The sequence below is a fragment of the Symphodus melops genome (assembly GCF_947650265.1).
Source record: "Symphodus melops genome assembly, chromosome: 2".
NCBI classification, from domain to species: domain Eukaryota; kingdom Metazoa; phylum Chordata; class Actinopteri; order Labriformes; family Labridae; genus Symphodus; species Symphodus melops.
Window position 1 is genome coordinate 14,476,058 of NC_136692.1, and position 22,413 is coordinate 14,498,470.

At 37.9% G+C, this 22,413-nt stretch overlaps 1 protein-coding gene across 1 annotated transcript; it reads left to right on the forward strand.

The window, feature by feature from the left end:
* Positions 1-676: 676 nt before the first annotated feature.
* On the forward strand, positions 677-20,927 carry LOC306819597 (MICAL-like protein 2). The gene is made up of 16 exons (XM_079336984.1): positions 677-1,073; positions 4,478-4,526; positions 7,716-7,857; positions 7,950-8,137; positions 8,394-8,521; positions 9,331-10,545; positions 10,633-10,844; positions 11,544-11,613; positions 12,224-12,372; positions 12,598-12,662; positions 12,954-13,077; positions 13,195-13,297; positions 13,962-14,035; positions 14,118-14,232; positions 17,291-17,337; positions 19,540-20,927. Exons 1-16 carry the CDS (start codon positions 931-933, stop codon positions 19,614-19,616), a joined length of 2,901 nt encoding a protein of 966 aa, XP_079193110.1. The 5' UTR covers positions 677-930; the 3' UTR covers positions 19,617-20,927.
* Positions 20,928-22,413: the final 1,486 nt, after the last annotated feature.

Consider the following 22,413-nt stretch of genomic DNA (forward strand, 5'->3'; position numbering starts at 1 on the left):
GTACATATCTATCATGCGTTCTATTAGCAAGGCTGTAGAGAAGAACACACCTTCACTTTTGTTCCTGGCTATTGTGGGCGGGGTGTTTCAATGGGGAATTAACTTTGGCATAATAACACACATCACATGGTAGGGTTTGTAAAGATAACTGACTGTAGTCTTCCTCATATATCAATGCTTGATTGACAGTATGCTGAAATAGTAGCTCTGTAAGACTGTTTAGGATATTTTTTTCCAAATAATACCGTATGTTATTGTATTGCATCAAATCTGTCTTATTTTCAAGTCTCGTACTGTACTGAATCACATCATTGTATGTGTTTCATATAGTTTAGATCTTATAGTACGTGATTGTGTCATATTAATATATCTTGTTTTGATTGTCATTGAATTGTATTAAATGTTTTCACATTTCTTCATACTGAAGATGTATGGCATGGCATGTGTTATATCTCTTTATGTTGTATCGAATCATTTCATATCTTATCATGTATTGTATCGAATCATATTGACTGTTAAATCTGCAGACCTTCGAGTTTAATTTGTTTTTATACATTAAAGTCTTAACCACATACAGCAAAAGAGACACGCACACACACACACACACACACACACACACACACACACACACACACACACACACACACACACACACGGAAAGGGTTAAAGAAACAAGAAGGCGCTCTGAACTCCACCCAGGCCGCGTCATCATCGACCTTTCCACAGGTGTCACATCTACTTTCCTTCCACTTTCTCAGTCGTGAAAACTTCACTCCCTCGAAAACAAACTCCTACAGACTGCTCTTTGTTGGATCGAGCGTGTTCGAGCTGCTGTGGGAACTTTCACCACAGCGTCGTTGGAGGGAGGGGGAGCTTCGGGAGCCTCCAACACCCTAACACACACAAAGTGGTTCGGTTCGGAGCTCCGGGATGGCGGCCGTGAAGGCTCTGCAGCAGTGGTGCCGGCTCCGGTGTGACGGGTATCGAGATGTGAACATCACCAACATGACCACGTCTTTCAGGGACGGTCTGGCGTTCTGCGCCCTCATCCACAAACACAGACCTGACCTAATGTAAGTAAGAAACCAGAAGACAACCAACGGGAGCGGAGCTTGAAGTTTTGTAACTTGTTTTCGTTGGTAAAAAAAACTTTACACATTTCCAGTTAGTCAAGCACCAACATTAGAGAAGAAGGACTCTATTGGTTTTAGCCTATTCTTGTGTGGAGGATCCAGCTGTTTATTTGAGAAGGAAACAACTTCAGCTGTTAAGTTTGCAGGAAAAGCAGGAACAGAAGCTCAAATGTGGACTGTGAGTGACTTATGGGACCAATATGAAACAAACTGGCCCAGCAGGCCCATTAACCTAATTGTAGTGTTGTATAGTGGCTACTCTTTGTTTTCTTCTACAACTGACCTGACACATGTTCATGTTATACTCTGTTATGCTAATCTCTTGGTATTTAGAGACCTATAGAATAGTAAGTCTTCAACTGAGATTCTAAATTGATCAAATATATAATTTTGGTGATATTAAAGTGAAAATGACAACACTTAGGGCTTGGTTTTAAACTGCAAGGTTAAGCAATGTGAAGATGTCACTTAGGGCTCCTGGAAGTTGCAATGAGCCTTTTCTTTGTGAATTTATACATTGTAAGCAAGCCATTCATCTTTTCAAAATGCAAATCTGATTTACTGATAATGAAAATAATGCAAAATTGCAGCTCTTGAAAGCAAATAGATTTCTTTTTGCTGTTGACCTTGTAAAGTCCACAATACGAAGAGCAACATAGAACAAAACACGTGTCTGAAAGCATTGTTGTTCTACGGTCCAGAGCAAGTTGAGCAACTCAATTAAGATATTGTAGTTTCTTAATACTTAATTTTGGAATGTATGGTAGACCACTGAATTTAATACAATGAAATATGTTTCCTTTGAAAAGCATCATGATTAATATTTGTGGCCTGATTTTGAATTTTATGATATCAAGACTAAGTAATTAAGGCCAAATGGAGAAATCACAGTTTTTTTCCCTGATGTAGTACTTAATAGTCTATGGGTACTATTAAACCTGTACACTAACCAAACTTGACTCAAGCTAAGCAAACGGGACAAGAACATTTCAACCTGACAGATACAACTGTCACACTTTTATAACAAGGGATCACAATATTACAATCACAGTTAAAAAAAAAAAAAAATCATGGATAAAAAGAGTACCGTAAATTCCGTACTATTGAGCGCACCTGGATATAAGCCGCACCGGCTAAAAATAAGTAAATAAATGTATTTGTACATATATAAGCCGCACTTGATTATAAGCCGCAGGTGTCCACGCTATAACAGGAGCTATTTACACAGACGTAGGCTACCGGTAACATCCGCAAATACTGTAGCGTCCGTACGGACGTTAAAGGACGACGAGAGCGTTCAAATAATAACTTTTAATAACCCGGTCACTGTCGGCCGTGACCACGCCGTTTACAGCAGAGAGCAACACATAACTTGCCGTAACAATCCAACTCTCTCCCCCAGCGTTCTCTCATACAGCCACTCAACACGTTCTCGCTGGTGCATTCACTGACTCTCCACATAATCGGAATTATGAACACATTATCAACTACTGACTTTACAACATGAACCGTTACAATACGAAGCCTAGCCGACGGTGTCTGTAACACGGCTGATGAAAAAGATGACCGTAATATATTTCACAAGAAAAAGTCCATCCATTCACTGCCTCAGAATGACTTCATTACTCACTTCCTCAGTCTCTGTTGTCGCTGTCAGTGTCATCTTAACGTGCAGCAGCTCTGTTAGCTTCTTTGACAGCCAGGTCGATCGCCTTTAACTTGAAAGCTGCATCATATGTATTTCTCCGTGTGTTTTCCATGATGAGGGTGCGTGCATGAAGCGCAAAATGACTGATATTAAGATCCGACGTGACGAAGTCAAATGTTTTTGCGGCAGAAGCTCATTGTCCCCCATAAAAAATCCATGCATTAGCCGCACCGGAGTAGAAGCCGCAGTGCTCGAAGTGTGAGAAAAAAGTAGCGGCTTATAGTCCGGAATTTACGGTAACCTGTTATATTTTCAGCTTTGGTTTTTGCTTCATATGAGTAAATATTCGCTTGATTTATATCTTATGTCAGTTTTACTTTGTTCCGTGCATTCAATATGAAGTAGACACAAAATCACAAACTTCAGACCATAGCAATATTTTCCAAATGTTTTTATTTCATCTTTTCAACAAAGTTTTTAAAAGAACAAGATATATGACCTGGATAATAGTGTCAAATTCTAAACTTGGATAAAGGAAGAACAAGTGTGGGATTCATTGATCAAAGTAACAGCAGTGATTGCATTGATCAACCTCTTGGACTCTCCTTTCTAAAGATTAGATTAAAGAGATACTTCACCCATTGGCATTAGCTTTGCATCATTAGAAACATGGTAGTAGTGTTGAATGGTCGTAAATCCAGCCCTCATTTTTCCCTAAGACGAGAAAAATATGTTTTTCTTTGTTTGAACGTTTTCTTTATATGACGCAAAAATTGTCATATTGTGTCATGTAAAGAATTTTAGGCTGGCAGGGAAGAACTACAAGTCGAGTTTCTCATGTTTTCATCCACTGAAGCGACAGAAATATATCTTACCGGCATCAAATAAAACAAATATTTCACATTTCTACTACATATGACCCAATTTCACTACAGATTAATGTTTCAATAGGTGAAGTATTGCTTTAAAGTGTTTACAGTTGGAGCTGAGAATTGAAGTTGTATAGGATCTAATTCACTTCTGTCTGTGTTGAACCTCCTCTTAAGCTCGGTTCCTTCATCAAATATTATCAGGGGCTTGTTTCTTCACAGGACTTTCCTGTTCAGCCAGGGAAATTCCACCAGAGAGTGAAAGTTAATTTTCCAACATGAGAGCAGTAAAATATTATCTGTCCATGTTAGGCCTTTGTTTAATTTCCCAAATATTCCAGAGGCTTGACTCACTATCTCTGGTTGAACTTTGTCCACTTTCAGACTTGGTTTTATTCCAGAGAGGTCGTTAAGGAACAGAGACCAGCTTTGGTTTCCTTTTCAGAAGATACGCAGCTGTTCTTTTTGTTTCCATCTCTTCCTCTCAGCCAGGCCAGCATGACTGAACATTTCATGTTTATGATGTCTGAAGCACTACATATTGGTTAACGGTTTAAGTTTAATGGGTATAAACATTTGTATGTCCGTGATGAACGCTGGCTTCTGTGTGTTTCAGCTTGATGACGCACTGACGTTAGACATGCGGGAACAGCACTGTGGTTTGTTGTGTAATGAACTCATCGGTCACACTGTCAGTGTCATGATGTATGTTAAAGTGAGGAGCTGTGCATGACTAAATGACACATGTTCTGTCTGCACTGCTTGTAAACAAATGAAGGGAGGCTGTGTTGACTGTTTTGTGATGCATTTTTTCTCTTCTGTTGCAGCAACTTCGATTCCCTGAGGAAGGAAAATGTGTACGACAACAACAAACTGGTAAGACGTGTTCTGCATTTTCACCTTTTAGCCTTTGTTTCCCATATATACACACAGAGTTGGAGTATAGCACATCCACATCTCTTCCAATTAGCACAAGTTAGTTGTTGCTCTCATTATAAGGGAGGATTTATAAATGGAATAGTTGCACTGTTCATGTTTCTGCACTACAGACAAGCATGGTATGGATTGCTATAAAAATGTTTTGAAACATTTCTTTCGAGGATTTTGCCTTTATTCTGATACTACTGTGGACATAAAAGGAAATCTGAGAGAGAGAGTTAGGAAGGACAAGCAGGAAGAGTGCAGCCAGTTGGATTTGAACCCCCTGCTTAGAGGATTATAGGCTTCATACATGGGGTGCAACTTAACGGCTAGGCCATTAGTGCCCCCAAACTTTATTTTTTTAAGATAATTTTGGGGCTTTTTGCCTTTTTATTTGAAGGGCGTCTGGCCATGGATTCAATCTTGCCACCAGTTCACTGAGGACTGGAGACAGAAGCCCCATAAATCCCCGCATGAGCCCAACTAATGCCTCACTGAAACTTTTTATGTTCCCCGGAGGATGAAGCCATCCAACTTTAAAGGGGTCGTTCAGGTTTTGTGAAGTGCTGTGTGAGGTATTTATCTGTCAGAGGTATTCTACGATATAGATAACAGTCATCATTGTTCCTGTTTGGAGAAGATGGCCAGAGGTCCTCAGTTCTCAACCTCATATACATTACAGACCTCCTCTTTTTTAACACTGACTTTTTATCTTAAGGCTTTAGATGAAAAGTCAGGCGATCATTTAAAGGGGCCTTTTAAAGAAGTGCTATTGTTTACTTTTAGTATGGACAACAAAACATTGTGCATCTCTTTGAAGACTTAAAGTTGTAAGATGGATTGCCTTTTAATTTGGTGGACACACTCATCATCCTTTAACTTCTCGTGTGTGTTGCCATTACTTATCAACTTAGCAAGCTAAAACTATCAGGAGTGGGATAGTGAATATTAATTGTGTGTATCTTATTGGTGTGGGTGAGGACTCTGGTTGCAACATTCTGGATGAGCTGCGTCTGTCTGATGGATTTGTTTTTACTCAAACCAGGGAAAACACTGTTAGAATAATCTAACCTGCCAAAAATGAAACCATGAACACGTTTCTCTGTTTCCTGTTTAGGCAGAAATCATTTGAGTCATGCTTTTTTTTTTTTTTCCAAGGTAATCTTTATTGTTAATTTTTGTGTGTGTGCTAGACATACAGAAAAAAACAACATTTCTCTCTGAGACATGGTGTAAACTATGCTATGGTTTTGAGAAGGTAATAGTCTATTTTTCTATCCATAATTTCCGGCTTAATATTAGCATGCTTAAGCCAAGTTTTTGCATTTAACTGAAAGTCAGTTTGGTTTTTGACATAACAACACTAGCTAACCTCAGCCAGAGCTCTTGCAAATACTTGAGACTCTGTAAACGATTTAGAATAGATTTTACTGTCTGTTATTGTTGCAGTCATGGAGTATTACTACATGAGTATTCGCTCTTGATATTGTGTGAGCACCACCTCATGTTACGTAACAGAGACTTCCAGAATCATAGGTGTCTGTGTTATTATAGATAGCCGATAAGAGAAATCATAGCCAAATTCAGAGAGTTCCAATATGGCAAGTTGACACTGGCTGCTTTGTTGCATTCTTCTCCTTTCATTTTGTCCCTTGTGCTTCATTTTTGGACTCGCAGTTCTGGAACTGACAAAAGCTCATCGTCACACTTTGCTTTAAAAGTAGGATGAAATCAAATCCTAATTCAGAAGTGAATGCATTCAAAAAAGGTACAACATGATTATTATTGTTAGAAGAAGAAAAGCTTGTTGCCTGCCTCTGCTTGTTTTTTTTGTTTTTTTGTTTGTTTGTTTTTTTTGGCATCCTTGGAATTGCTGAATGTGGCTCTAGTTTAGGAGTTCTTGACTCACGAAACACAAAACACGATTGAAGCCATTTGAATAAAGCCAAAGCAAGACGTTGATGAAAGGAAACATAACTGAAATTAAAGAAAATGTGGCCTCATATAAGAGGGGTTAACTTTAAACCATTATCAGGGCATAGAAACTAAACACACATTAATGAAAACAACTAATCTAATAGTGAGAAAATAGAAAGATAATAGACTGATCTTTTACTAATAGTCTCAAAGACTAATACTCCTAACCTTAGAGATGAAACACATTTTCAGTTATTATAAATTGAGGAAATACTTACCATTCTTAAAATGCACTTAAATATTAACATAAATCAGAAGCTTTCCTATACGAATAGTTGTAGCATTAATTTAGCAGGCGCTAAGCAACATGTATTTGAGAGTAAGTACAATACAATGATCGAGACAGGAGGCAATAACGCCAGTCAGTGCCAATCAACTGCTTCATGTCGTCCAAACAGACATGGGTGTTGATATGTACAGGGTGTACAGATTCTATTTTCCATCATCATCAATATTAACAGCTGCCACTTGATATAACCATCATGAATATACTGGTTAACATTAACAATATCATCAATATTAATGAGCTGGGTCTTTAGCTTTTCCTTAAAGGTAGCAAGGGACTCTGCAGATCGAAAGGAGTATGGTAATTCATTCCACCACCGACGGACTACAGAGGAGAAGAGTCTATTGTGTGAAGGTTAGACAACCTATCATAGTGCAGGATGGTGTGTAGACCTAGGTGAGAGAGTTTAGATAAATAGGAGAATTTTGCCGCAATTTTGTAAGGAAGCTGAATGAATTTAAATTTAATGCAAGCAGTAACGAGGGGCCAGTGGAGGGATGAGTGTGTGGTAAAGCAGAGTGCAGAAGTTTAATTGTGCCATCAAGGAGTTGCAGGTTATTGCGTGATATCAAAAGAGTCTGTACCAGCAGCTGTGTTGCAAGCTCGGACAGGTAAGGTCTTATCTTCCTGATGTTTATGGGGCAAATTGACATGACTGAGCAAACAAGGGTGGCTGTTTTTTTTTATCATGACACCCAGCAAGTTCCTGAGAAAAGACTAGGTCAGTGTTAAGAGGCAGAAATTCTTCAAATTCTGGACAAGCGTATGTCACGTATCACACGCATCTGCTTTTACCTGATTTGTCTATTTCAGTCCTTGGCGACTTGTTCTACATTTTGAGCATCTTCTGTATTTTTGCATAAAGTCAATGTTATTTGCAGGCATTCAGGGTCGCTGAGGAGGAATTGGGAATTCCAGCACTGTTGGATGCAGAAGATATGGTGGCTCTTAGGGTCCCTGATCGACTCAGTGTCCTGACATACGTCTCGCAGTACTATAACTACTTCCATGGACGCTCCCCGAGTGAGTATTTATGTCTTTTTGAATCCAGCTCTGCTTTAAATCCCCTTTATCTTGTTTAATTTGTAGTGTGTTTGTTTGTCTATTTGCTGCAGTCGGGGGTTTGGGAGGTATTAAACGCCCCGCTGAAGCTCCCACAGGGGAACCGTCCGGAAAGAAGAACCAGCCTGTGACATCCAAAGTGTTTCCCTCTTCAAAACCTGGCAGAGAGAACAGCCCGCCCCCCTCCTCCAACATCACACAACCCACTCCTTCCCCGAAACAAACCAGAAATACAAAACAGGTAAACGCTGCACACTGAATACAGATGGCAATTCTTTAGTTACATAACAATAATTAAAGTGTCTGGGAAGGGACCTGAGAAATGTGGACATTTTGGAAAGTCAAACAACTCTTCTGTTTAGTTTTAACCAAAGTGCCTCTGCATAAAACAAAATCCCCCACATTGCCTTAGATTTCCTAATGCGCATATTTTGATGCAATGAATTTGTCATTTCCGCTTCCTGAAACCTTTCTAAACGTCTCTCTCTCTATTGTAGTTTGTTCCTGCTGAGAAACCCCATCAGGCAGGCACCCTAAGTAACAAATGTGTTTCCTGTAACGAGCATGTTCACTTGGTACAGCGACATCTGGTGGACGGGAAGCTCTATCACAGGCACTGTGCAAAGTAAGGACCCATTTAAAATAATTGAACAATAACTAATCTTTCAGATCAGTTAAGTCTAAAGTCACCAGCATGATAATCATTTTATTTCATTGTCTATGCTTAGTGACCATTACATTATGTTAAACGTAAATATTGTCATTTGATCCATTTTACTTGAGTTAGAACTCGTTCACATTTAAAGTACTTTGGCAGGTTTTAAATAAAACACTGTAGTTATAGATCTTTCTCTTGAGATAACAAATTTTGTTATCTCAAGATAAAGAGATGAATTAATACATTATGATGGTAAAACCAGCTTTGTTTTCCGATACAAATACAATGTATCGATGCATTCACACTTAAGATATCCGTAATATCTTTTTTTTTAAAGAAAAAAATGAAAACAATTTTTAAATTATTATTTTTTTTTTTATTGTGATTTCCTGGAGAAAAAGTAATAATTTCTTTATTTCCACACCACTAGAGAACAACTACTCTTGACTATAGTGATAACCCGTTATTCTTCTTGACCTCAACAGAATGTCAAAATCTAAGCTACACATTGCCAATATTATTACAAAAAAAGTTGAACATAGTATTAGACATGGAAAAGCTGCATTTGTTTCTTGAAGGGGCTCCAGCTCCATCAAATCATGAGTAAGCAACATTTATAATACATATACTAAGCATAGCAACACCAAAACACACCTTAAAGCACAAGCAGCGGGTTTTCACACTCTCCATCTTAAATGTATAGAGGGGTAGGTGTGTGCGTTGAAAATGTGATTTTTTTTTTTTCTTTTTTCAATTTTTGCTTTCTTTTCTTTTAGGGCACTGCCAACCAAAAACACACTGGCACCACTCAGGGATCTACCCACAAACACCCCTGTATCCAAATTCACTCCTTTACCAGACACCACAAAAACCAACATGACGACAAATACACCCTCCAGACTAGGACCAGCATGGATGTCAGAGAAACCCAACTCTTCTCAGTCTTCCGCCACAACAATCTCTTCTTTCTCTCCTTCCAAAACTTCTTCCCCTGCTGAAAAAGAGAGTCGGTCACCTTTAATAGTCTCCAAACCCACACCTTCACAAATGGCTTGGGAGCCTACTCCCACCACAACCCCCTCCATCAACACCAAGCCCATTCCTGCTCCTCGTACCTCAACCACGGCCGCTAAGACAATGCAATCCAAGTTAAAGTTCTTTCAGTCGGATGTCACTGCTGAAGAGGAAGAAAAAAAGACTACAACTACAAACATTGACTTAAAAAAACACCTGAATGGGACTGATAAAGTTAACGCAACTATTGACAAAGAAAAAAAGTCAACAACCACATACACTGACTTTAAAAAATATCTGAAAATGACTGATAAAGTTTACACCACTAACAATGAAGAAAAAAAGACTACGACCACAAACACTGACTTTAAAAAACCCCTGAATGGGACTGATAAAGTTAACACATCTATCGACAAAGAAAAAAAGACAACAACCAAAAACACTGATTTCAAAACCAATCTGAATGGGACTGATAAAGTTTACACCACTAACAATGAAGAAAAAAAGACTACGACCACAAACACTGACTTTAAAAAACCCCTGAATGGGACTGATAAAGTTAACACATCTATCGACAAAGAAAAAAAGACGACAACCAAAAACACTGATTTCAAAACCAATCTGAATGGGACTGATAAAGTTAAGAGCACTAACGATGAAGAAAAAAAGACTACAACCATAAAAATTGACATAAAAAAAGACCCCAGTTTTACTGATAAGAACCAGGAGGCCTCAGTGGGTCAGGCTGTGACTGTGGTTGTAAATTGTGGTGGCAAAAAAGAAGAAAATGTAAGCTTTAATGCGGTCGAGGAAAAAACTAAAAGAGTAACTGCAGGTGGAGATTCAGGAAAGGTGAGTGAGAGCAGTAAAGCGAAAGCTTCAGCAGCTGCCTTCATCTCTAAAACACTGACAGAGGAGAACAGCAATAACAACAGTAAACCATCATGGACAAATGTAGCGCTAAAGAAAACTGAAAAGTAAGTAATCCAAGCACTCAACACTAGACGTCTCATTTTAGCCTGACCCCTACTGGTTGATAATGGCATTTTATAACTTCTCGTCAGACCTTCTCAAGTGGAGACTCCAAAGAAGGAAAAGGAGGGAGACAGAGGCAGGGTGAGGATAAGACTGAGAGCGGATCCATCAATTCTGGCTGATCTACAGACTCCAGAGACCCCAAACTCTGCTCCGACCCAGGCAGGAACGAGTGGACTTGTCGCCAGAGCTCCAGAGCGAGGCGGCTCAAAGCCCAACAGCATTTCACCAAACAGATCAGGTTAACTGTTTATTAAAAACTTTAACCCGATATATAAATGTTTTAATGAAATAAGCAATGAATAGTCATTTGTTTATGTTAAATACACTATTGAGAACTCCTAATTCGTGTTTGATATATATTGGACAAAAAAGCTGGCAAACTTATTTGGAAAATATCCACATCCTGTCAAGAATTTGACAATGGTAGATGGATCTTTATTGTTATTACAGTGCATACATACAGAACAATTGAAATGGATGTTTATTTGTTATTGGATATCTATTACGGTAATTGTATCCAAGAGCTCAGCTTTTCTTCCTGGGGTCCTCATAAGATCATTCTTGAGGATCCTATCCTTATGGGGATGGCCGTCCATCGTGCAGAAAGCATGGACAAAGAAATGTATAGAACTAACTAAACTTTATCAGACTACAAATAAAACAACATTTGCACATTTTCCCATTCATAAATATGAATATTTAATATATATGAATAAATAGTTTTCGCTGATAAAATCCCAACAGTGTAGCCCTACACAACGGTTCTAACCAAAAGATTTGTGTTAATATATGCAATTAACAAATTTTGACAACATTAGAGAAGATTTTTTGTTCCCTCCTCCCTGGACAACCAGGGGAGCTTGATCCCTAGGCAGCAAGCAATGGTGTAAAGAACTGAAAGTGTTAATAAAGTTTCTTTTGAATTCATTTTTCTCAGCAGCATCAGAAAACAAAGATTCTCCAGCGGACTGGCGGTCCAAGCTCAAACCCATCTCTAAAGAAACAAAGTGAGACCTGTTTTAATGACTTACACTTGGTATTTTTATGTTACCTTATCCAATAATTATTAAATATTAATTTAGTAATAATATTATTAATATAATAATTAATTAAATATTATGGTTTATTACTTTCCATTACCGTCTCCGTTCCTAACGTCCTACTTCCAGCTGGGATTATGTGTACATTGGTGTGCTCACAGCACTTCAACATCAAGTGTTAAATGTAAAAACACATTTTTCCTCCTAATGTCTTGTCCACCCATCCATCCTTTTGAGCCAGTGTTTGATCCATCTATCCAAACACTCCTCCCACAGGAAGCCTGTACCTGCTGCTCCTCCAAATGTCTCAGGCATCATTCGTAGTCAGAGTTTTTCGGTCCCTTACCTTCCGCCACATGCATGCGATCTCCAAAAGGTGTCAAGACGCTGTAGAGGCCTCTGTAGTGCAACATATGCTCAGTGCTCACAGTCTCTTTCCGCGGATGACCTTTCCTCCTGAATCATGAATCAAAATTAAGGACTGCAGCAAGACAGGAAGGGGCCAACCTGTATGAGCTGACACATTACAATTTGTTAACTGCTGCCTCTAATTTTCTTTTTTCCCTCCTCCACCAAGCCACAGTCAGACTGGTCCTGCACAGTCCCTGCCTAAGCCGTCGACTATTGGAGGTGCAAAGTCACAGACTTCAGAGCTTTCAGTTGGGCCTTCACCATCCACTCATCTCTCCACCCCAAGCATTTCTGTCACGCCATCAGCATCAAGGGGTAACATGGTGTTGTTTGGTGTATTAATATTCTGTCAAAATTCAGTTTTGACTTAAAACTACCTACATACATTCATCTTGTTTCTATAACCCCTTTTTATTTTTTCCTACATAAATGTTTCTACAATAATTACTTTTTTCCTAAAAAAAATCTCAATTGTCTTTCGTCTTTGGGCCAAATTCCTTTCATTTCTATTTTTCATATTTCTCTCATTTTATTTTGTAGAAATCCTGAATGGCCAGAAAGACCTAACTACAAACGGAACCAAGTCAGAGTCAACGATTATCAAGGTGATGAGGATTTAGGTAGAAAATTAGCTTTAGTTTATCGATTTTTATCATTTTTTATTCAGTACATATTTATCAAATGACATATTGCTTGACACCTATTAATAGACTTGATTTTGTAATAAATTATTCTCATTCTTTACACCAAGTGTATATCTTGTTTTTTATTCAGTGCGTTGCTCAATAATAACATGTAATGTTAAGGCTCTGAGATAAATGAATTGTACCTTTTATTTAACCTATGTTTTGGCATCTTCCTAATAACTCTTCTTTTTGTGTGCATTTTATCTGCAGTCAAAGCCAGACTACATTCAGAAAGAGGACATCATAAAGGAACTGAATGAGATTGAGGAGAACTTGAATGAGTTGGAGGAGAGGGGAGTGGAGCTTGAATTGAAGCTTCGCAGTAGTGAGGAGGGTGAGATTGTTGACACACATGTACCGTATTAGCCTCCTCTTCAACAAAAAGAGGCAGATTGACAGGAAGTAGAGGAAATGGGATTAACTGTGTGCATTAACTGTGTGTGTGTCTCAGAGGGTGAAGATGACTCTCTCATGGATGAAGTCATGGTCGAGTGGTTCAACTTGATCAGGAACAAGCAGGTGGCCATACGTCGGGAGTCTGAACTGGTCTACATGTGAGTACACGCATACAGAGACACAGATTTAAAAAATGGCAAGGCCACTATTTAGCGATTAGTGAAACAGACTTGTAGCCAGAAGGTTGACAGTTTGAAATCCCAGTGTCCTACCTCCTCCAGCCCACTGCAGGGCGTCCTGGACAGATGACAGTTCTCCCCCACTGGTTTCAGTGGACTAAAAGTGTGAAGCAGAATGCTGCTTAACAGCACACATATGGTGTTTTCACACATGCACAAAACTCCTGACAGTTCCTGACATTTTAAGGGTGAGAGATGTATGTGCAAAAAGCAACGGCCAATATTTTTTCACCCCTACTTTGCTTGGACTTCTTCCAGCCAGTCCCCTGTATGAAGATAAGCCGATGTGAGAGCCCAGCATGTTATTTTATTTTCACCATGAGCGGGGGTGATGCTTATTCAATTCAGTTTAATTCAATTCAATAACTTTTTTTTTTTTAATTCAGTTAGTGCCTTGCCCAAAGACGCATCAGACATGTGGTTGCAAGAGCTGGGGATACAACCCCCAACCTTCCAGTTGAACATTTTTCAAATTGAGTTTTCTGCTTTTGCAAACGAGCTCTTAATCAGTGTTGTCTGGCTGCAGACATTGCTAATATTTAAGACACAAATATTTTTTAAGATTTTAATGTTGCGATTTCAGTGGAAGAACCCAGGACCTGGAGGAGCAGCAGCCCAGTGTGGAACAGGAGCTCAGGAGACTTATGGAGAAATCAGGTGAGGATTACTGTGGAAATATACCTACACAGAATGAATAAGGTTAAACAACAAAGACTAAATTGTGCTTGTGTTTGGTCAGAACGACTAAAAACAGAAAGGGACAAGAAGAGAGAAGAGGAGTTGATGGCCAAACTGGTGGAGATTGTCAATGACAGAAATGCTATAATAGAGGGTCTGGATGAGGACCGAATCAGGTCTGTATAAAACTCATGTTTTCTAGCCCCTTATCAGTAAATCTGAACTACTTAATGTAGCATATAAAAAGACTTTATAAAGGAATAAAGTACTTTTTCAAACACACAACCCTCCCACATAAAGCGCAGCAGATATTTGTTGCATGTGTGAAAAGATCACAAGAGGTATACAAGTGTTGTGTGTTTGGAAACATGAGCTTCTATCAGTTCACTGCACTTATACTCCACACAGACGCAATGTTCCTTTTTTATATTCAACATTTTTATTGATTTTCAAACAGGGAATGAAAAAACTCCAATTCCGATATTGGACATAAAATCTTGTACTTTAGATACATAGTGAGAGAAATCGAAATAGACAAACAGAACATTAAACAAAACAGAGAAACACAAAATAACAATTAAAACAAAAATGATCATAATTAAATTAAAAATAATAGTGCACACTCTGTTTCCCCCAGGTAAATAGATCTGCCCAATATTAAAATGAATCAAATGATGAAGTTAACCTCTTAAGTTACAGGCGCTGATAGTGTTGCGAGAGCGCGGGGATCTCGGCTAAGCAGTTGGCATTTTTAGGAATTATTTTAATATCCTAGTTTGTTGCTCTTATTTACTACTTGACCTTGAAACCTCTACCCTGCCTCACTTTGATTGCTTGGTCTGGGCCGAGTGTGAATCTCGTCAGGAGGACCAATAACTGCCTTTCATAAAGATATTGCTGCTGCCTTGAACTAGAACATCACTATTGGTTATCAGGAGCGGTTAAAGAAATACACAGTTTATTCAGCTTTTATACCTTTAAAGTTATTGAGTTATTACAGTTTTGAAGTCATTCCCCTCTATGGTCAGATCATAGGCTGTTAATACTGGAAAGGCCTCCTTCGCAGCCGTTACCAGAAGGGGACTCTCCTTGGGTCTCTCACACCCTAGTGGGTCCTAACCACTTTAAAGCGGAGTGTCCCTCCCCAGTCTATGTTTTCCTCTCTGGTATTGGAACAATGGGGACAAAAAGCGTCTTACCTTAGTCTTCTATCCCTTTGGTCCGTCGTGGTCCAACAAGAGAAAAATATAAGATCTAAAAGGAAAAAGGTTTTTGTGGGAAAGTCCTTACAATGGAAGGTTTCCTTTTATTTTATAATAACACAATTGATTAAACACAGAGATTACAAAATAATACAAATCCTACAAAAGAGTGCTATTCTCACAGTGAGTGACTAAAGCTAAATAAAAGAGAATATAAGTCAGTAACAAGTGTAGAGCAAAAGTCAGGTCCCAAAAAGGAAGACCGAACCAGAGAGAAGCCTGTGCTTCCCTCCTTTATACTATGGTTGACTTTACATTTACGTCATGAAAATTTCAATATACATTTTGGGTTACGTCAAAATAATGTAGCAAAACAAGACATATATGGTTATATGTGTGTTTCTCATGCAGCTGCAGGACACTCCCTTATCTCTAACAGGGCACTTGTACGCACCCCACTATGTGGGCAGTCCATTAACCCAATAAGGTTTACAGCCTGCACTTACACAAGCGGTTTTATGACCGCCAACTATTCTAACACATAATAATATGACACTCCTTACAATGTTATAAGTACACATTATGCATGTAATACATATCAACTTTTATGATAAGGTTTACAAAAGTTAAAATATGACTATTGTGATTAGCTAAATTCAGCCTGAAAATTCTCCTGTGAGGGGGTAAAAGTGTCAGCCGAGCTTTCAGCTGTTGACGATGAGCAGTCTCCCTTGCTTCAGACCGGTGTGGTGAGGTGAATCATCTGGGACCTTTCAACAATTGCCAAGCAATGAAAAGGCCCCATGTAAACGTATGCTGGTCCAGCTTTCCAACAGAGATTTTTTTTCTCTATCATAAGCAGCTAATTGAGCCACAAGCCAAAATAATCCATCGTTTTTCAAAAGAGTTGCAGTTTTCCCCATTGTAAAAGATTAATATTTCCCCACCTACCAAAATCTTCAACATTTTCTGGAGTAGTGGTTGAATATTTTTAGGGACCACGTCCTTGTAGTCATGTGTTATCTGGATGCCTAGGTGCCTAATACCCCTCATAGAAACTTCCACTGATTAAAGAGAGTAGCCGGGCAGTAGCCTGACATCGGCATAACTTCAGACTTAACCCAGTTAATACGGTAACCAGATAATACTGTAAACACAATACAGACTAATATAGTGGATATGGATTTTTATGGATGAGATATTAATAATATTTTATTTATGATAGTAAAAAAGTGTTGAATATCACCTACTGTAATTCCCTGAAAATGTGTATTATGCCTTAACTTTTTAAGTTAGCACTAAAAGTCCTGGGCTTAAAGGGCTACCTTGCCTTGTGGATCGGTCCATCTGGAATAAATCATTAACAAGTCAATTTGTTTGCACAAAAGCAAAGGTGTACAATCTGTAATCTATAAGCAATGCTTCAGCCATCCCCCTTTCAAACCTTGTTGTTAATGTTGTGTCTGTCTGTTTTAGGGTTTGAAATAAATGATTTTGAATTGAATTGAATTGTATCATACAAGGTCTTAATCCAGGAAGTAACGACAAGGCATTTGTTTGATTGATGAAATCATGTGTACTGTACTGTAGGTTAATACGGTGTCTAATATTAGAAGAACTATAGCGATTAGGCATAAATCCGGTTTGGTCCATGTGAATTATACTTAAAATGACCTTTGACAAACGGTAACAATGTTCTGTTTTAAAAATATAATTGATCGAGTACAAATCTGCAAATAAATATTTCCCTGCCTTCATGCATACAGTCTTAAAGATCAATTTACCTTTGAATAGCACCAATTCATAACAAATTTTGTCTCAAGACACTTTACAAAAAGAGCAGTTCTAGACCAGACTCGTTGTTATATTATTTACAAAGGCCGAAATTTGATCCACCATGAGCACAGCTCTAAGCAACATTTAACAAAATAAGAGTGGGAAGGAAATGCCGATGTATAAATCAACACAGTGTATGTGCTTTTATCGGTAAGAACTTCTGTTGATCCGTTGTATTGTTGCTTTATTTTCCCAGGGAGGAAGAGGAGGACGAAGAGCTAAACAAGATGATGAAAAATTTCAGTGAGTGCCCCTTCCCCAAACATACACACACACACACACACACACACACACACACACACACACACACACACACACACACACAAATCAGACATTAGTTTTCACTACACCATTGTGATTAATTTGCTCATAAATTATACAATTCTATCATTTACGCCTCTAATTGAAGTAGATGAAACTCTCACTGTGGTGTGTGTGTGTGTTGGAGTGTGTGTGTGTGTTTTTAAGGGTGCCACTGTGCACTGTTTTTTTTTTTAGTCGAGCTAATGACTGCTAATGGAAAAAGCATCTAACCCCCCCTCCCTTTTTGTCAGTGGTGTTCCTATTAAATAAATGGATAGTGTAGCTGGTTAATTTGACCCTCTGATAGAGGGAAGTTAAAGCCAGTTTCATTTGCAATTCATGACTAAAAAGGCAGGGCTGATATTGAAGAGATTTATTGAACTTCAGTGGAAGGTCGTTATACTACAGCGAGTGAATGCAGACCGTGGGCTAAAGACTGGCCATTTCAATTTAATGTATTCATAAAGTTAATGCCAAAGTTTCAGAGTTCATTAAACTTTGTGTATAGTCATGGGTTAGTTTAATGTCAAATCAGATGCATTTAACTTACTACAAACACCTCAGGAAATATCTTTTCTTGATTGGCTACCAGGTGTTTGTAAAGTCTGATAAATTAAACAAAGCTCCTACAGGCGACACCTCCTATCTCAATTAAACTTTAGGTAACCATGGCAATGCTCCTGCTATTTAAACTACCACAGTTAAAATAGACTAAGAAGCTACTCAGACTAAAAACCTCATGCTCACAGCTTTTTTATTGCTTGTAATAAATGGGACGTGATCAAATGAGTTTTTTTTACATGAATGACTGCACTAATTTAAATCTTGTGTTTTTTGGCATGTTAAGAGTTTTGTTTTTGGCCATTAGATGAGAATTAGCAAAATGTTCATATACCATGCACCTTGGTTTTGACCCCACCTACTCATTTCACTCTGAAACATGTTTAAAGTTGAATTCATGGATCGAAGCCAAGATTCTTAGAGGTCGTCAAATCTCGTCTATGTCAGAGAAAAATCGGGATTTACTTTTCTCTCTGTTGAAGTTTATACTGACCATGAAAACACAAAGCCAGGCTTGGGTTTTTTTTTTCTTGGACTTTACAAAAGTGCTGCTCAATCCCACTAGTGGCTAGAAGAGGTTTTTTTGTATGTCATTTATCAAAACCAATATTGAAAAGTGCTTCACAACACAGTCCAATCATAAATAACAATTTAGAAATAAAACAGGAAAACATACCAAATAAAAGAGGAACAACTCTAAAGGTTTAATAAGCTTGTATTAGCGGTTGCACTGTGTAGTGGAAAACAAAAGCACACCCTCTCTGCAAGTAAACCATTATGTGTGTTCAGGTTCCATCAGTTAACCCTCCAACAAGAGATGAACCCATTGTGTAAATCAGGGCTGATCGATTCTGATACAGATGTCGTCTTATAATGGTTTCTTAATTATTTTTTTGTTCCCATTGAGTCTTGAGATTGGATGTATTTAAATCGCGGTTAGTAGTCCCTCATCCTGAAATTTCACTAATTTAGAAGATAGAGATAAATACTTTATTGATCCCGAGGGAAATTCAAGCTGCATGTCGCTGATCTTTCTCAGAGACGGTGTTAGACTTTAAAGTTTAAACTATACCGACATTTTCTGTCACACTTGAACATAAAAACAAATCAGAATTTGACCCAATAAAATCTCAGACAGTATCTAAGTATACTAACGTTCCAGTATTGCATTGATAAAACACAATAGATACGTTTCTGCTACTGATAGCAGTGCATGCCACATTATTTTCCCCTAACTCACAGATATTGATGTTCAACCCATACATCTTTGCGTCTCTACCTTCAAGATTATTACAGATACTAATTCTGGGACATTATTTACCCTAAATCAGAATTAAGTAGACAGCTGCCTGAAAAAAGCTACAGACGTCTTCTCATCTAATGCCTGATTAACGCAAACATGCGAAAATGTCATAGTTGGTTTGTGCTGTCGAAGCTTTAAAATATGATATTTTAAATCATTTTAGATCATTACAATGTTGATGAATAATTCAGAAATATGTAACAACTGATCTGACCTGTCATTTTAATCTGTGTTCCTGCTTGTCTGTCTGTCTCTCTCTCTCTCTCTCTCGCTCTCAGGTGTAAAGAAAGACAAACCAAAGAAGAAATCTCCAATGTCCAAACTATTCGGCTGGGGAAACAAGAAAGAGGGATAATGCTCTGCCAAACACAGGGCTGTTAATGTATACTTTGATGTTTTTTTCTGCTTTAGTTGTAGTCTTAATGTCAGGATACTTAGACTGTGATTCAGGGGATAACATGGCGTGAGTGTGTGCGTGTGTGTGATCTGTCATTTTAAGTGCTTCTAGAAGAATGCCCTTCCCTCTGTCGAGCGCATCAATCAAGATCTGACGTTCCTCCTGCCTGCCAGTGCAGCGCACACCCAAACACAGATGATGTTGAGGGGTTAATGACTCACCAGCAGTGATGTGATTGGGTTCAGTGCTCCAGTTGTTAGCTTTAATACCCTTCTAGTCTTAATCTGTCTACTTAACGCTGTCAAATGCGAAACACACACACAGACTCACATTTCTTCTCCTTATATATACTCCAGATGCTCATATGAGTTAAAGAACAGAGGTCAGACAGCTGCTTACAAATCTCTTCAGCGACTCTGACTGACTTCAGGGTCTGACCCTGTTGTTGTAAATACCATGTTTAACTGCATGTCCCTTTATTTCAAAGGTCTTCCTCTGTGGAAAACAACTTGTTTGCTTGGACAGTGATAAGGTGACTTTTTTCTTTATAACCTTTTGATTTGTAAGAGCGACTTTTGGACAATATATACAACATATTTGGGGATTAAGGAGTTGTAAGAGGGTTTACAGGAAAACAAATGACAGAGAACCATGATTAATCATCCATTAAATGTAAAATGTTCTGTGTGCCTGCAGTCAGATTGAAGTTTTACTTACTAAAGATTTGGAGCTTTCAGCTGCATATAAACATTTTAACAGTGACAGTGCCCTTGAGAAATTCAGTTGATTTTGAGTTCAGCCAAAAACTTAAAGTTAACACCACTTGTTCTGTGAACTCAGTTTATCTTCAGTGTGTGCTACTTTATTTAATTTTTTAGTAAAAATAACACTAATTCTTATAATGCTCTACTGTCTTTCCCGTTGAGTCATGTTTTACTGCAGTTGAACGACTGTGTTCAATCAAGTTTTACTTGTGGTTTGTGACTTTAAACTAGTTGAATGACTGGACTGGGTCAGTCATAGAAAGTCCAAAACTGGTCCACATTGGATCTGAATTTGTACATCATTTAAATATTTTTTTAGCTAAATATAAATCGTTGTTTTCCGTATTGCGACCGAACCACTCAGCTATTGGTATGGTCATTGTTTGTATATTATTGTTCTTTTCCTATTATTCCCCAATAAGCAGCTGTACTTTTTGTATAAATTGTATTTTTAATGGAAAAACTTGTCCAGATTTTAATCTAATTAAACATATTAAAATATGAATTGATCATGTTGCTTTATCCTTACAGTAAATGCATTTCTACAGAATGTGCTCATACTAACCATCTTCAATTCATTAATTTCATCAGCCAGTAAGTCTTATGTTTTGTCTTGTTCTTTTCTGTTTTAACACTGTTTTGATTTGATCATATTTTGCAAAAACAAGATGAATGTTTTGTTATCTTTAAAACACCTGAACTCCAGCAGAGAGGATGCACTTTCTTCATTCAAACACCAGGAGGCAGTACAAGACTTTCTCTTTCACTGCAGCTCAGCTCAGGATCTTTTGTCAGAAGAGCTAAGCTCTTGAAGGTTGAATGCAGAGATAATGGGAATTTAGATTTTTTTTTTAGTTTTTTTAAGCAAAAGTTTGCATTTCAGCTGCAGGAGGTTTTGTCATTATTCTTACAACTACAGAAGGCTTTACAAGCCTTTATATTCCTTCGTCTCTTGTCAGACTCAAGTGTGACAATAAAGAGAAATAAAACACTTAAAGTGAATGAAAGTCGTAGTTTGTATTTGTAAGTGTCCTTTTGTTTCAACACTGTTTGAATTGCTGCAGAGCCTGTTTTGTGTTCAATACTGAAGATACATCAAACTCTTTATAAACCGACACACTAGAGTGAACAGATGAGCAGACTTAAAGGTTTAAAGAAAACACTAGTTTAAATACCAGCGAGGACAGAAATATACTTTAGACAAGCCTCACATTGTGTAACACATACAATTCCTCAGTACTGTTCGTTCAGGGTTTTTTTGTTTGTAAAAAAAATCATTTCATAATTCTGTGTAAGGATGAGAAAACAGTGGGAAAAAAAAAAAAGGTTATGAAGGGATTAAGTGCAAACAAAATCTGTGTTATAATAAAAATAGTTTATACTTCAACATTTTATTATATTTTTCTTCACTCAAATCTAAAATATTTCCATACAAAAATATTTGTGAAAGTGGGCAAAACCTTGATGTAATCTTTATATGTATACATTTCAATGAAAACACAGACAAACGGTTGTCACAAATACAATGTTCTGAATAGAAACTTTGAGTCGTTCCTCAGTCAATGTTTCTGTTATTTAGACACTGGTCCTTCAATGGTTTCTTTTTACTTGATATTTTTGAGCCTATTGTTCAATGTTGGGATCTTCCATTCAAATAACTAATGAAAGTAATGCTTATTGGTCAGAAAGAGTCAAGAGGTCTTTTTTTTTTGTTTCATTATATTTCTTATTGCAAGGAGTAACATGATTTTCAAACATTTATTTTACCTGGAATATTTTGAGCGTGCACTTGTGTACTATCATTTAAAATTTTGACCTAACAGACAAAAAGACAGTGTGGGAAAACTGTAATATCGGCTGCTACGAGTTATCTGCTGCAACAAATCTAAAGAGGGTCCTACAGACACCCATGCACACACATACAGAAGAACAATTTCTCACTCCTACTGTAAAATTATCTATTTACAAAAGCAAAGAGAAGCAGAGACAAG

Excerpts from the sequence above, each read along its gene's own strand:
- LOC306819597 (XM_079336984.1), top strand. The coding sequence starts at position 931 with ATGGCGGCCGTGAAGGCTCTGCAGCAGTGGTGCCGGCTCCGGTGTGAC. Across the intron at positions 10,845-11,543 it reads CATTTCACCAAACAGATCAG|CAGCATCAGAAAACAAAGAT; the intron begins GTTAACTGTTTA and ends CATTTTTCTCAG. Across the intron at positions 14,036-14,117 it reads GAGACTTATGGAGAAATCAG|AACGACTAAAAACAGAAAGG; the intron begins GTGAGGATTACT and ends GTGTTTGGTCAG.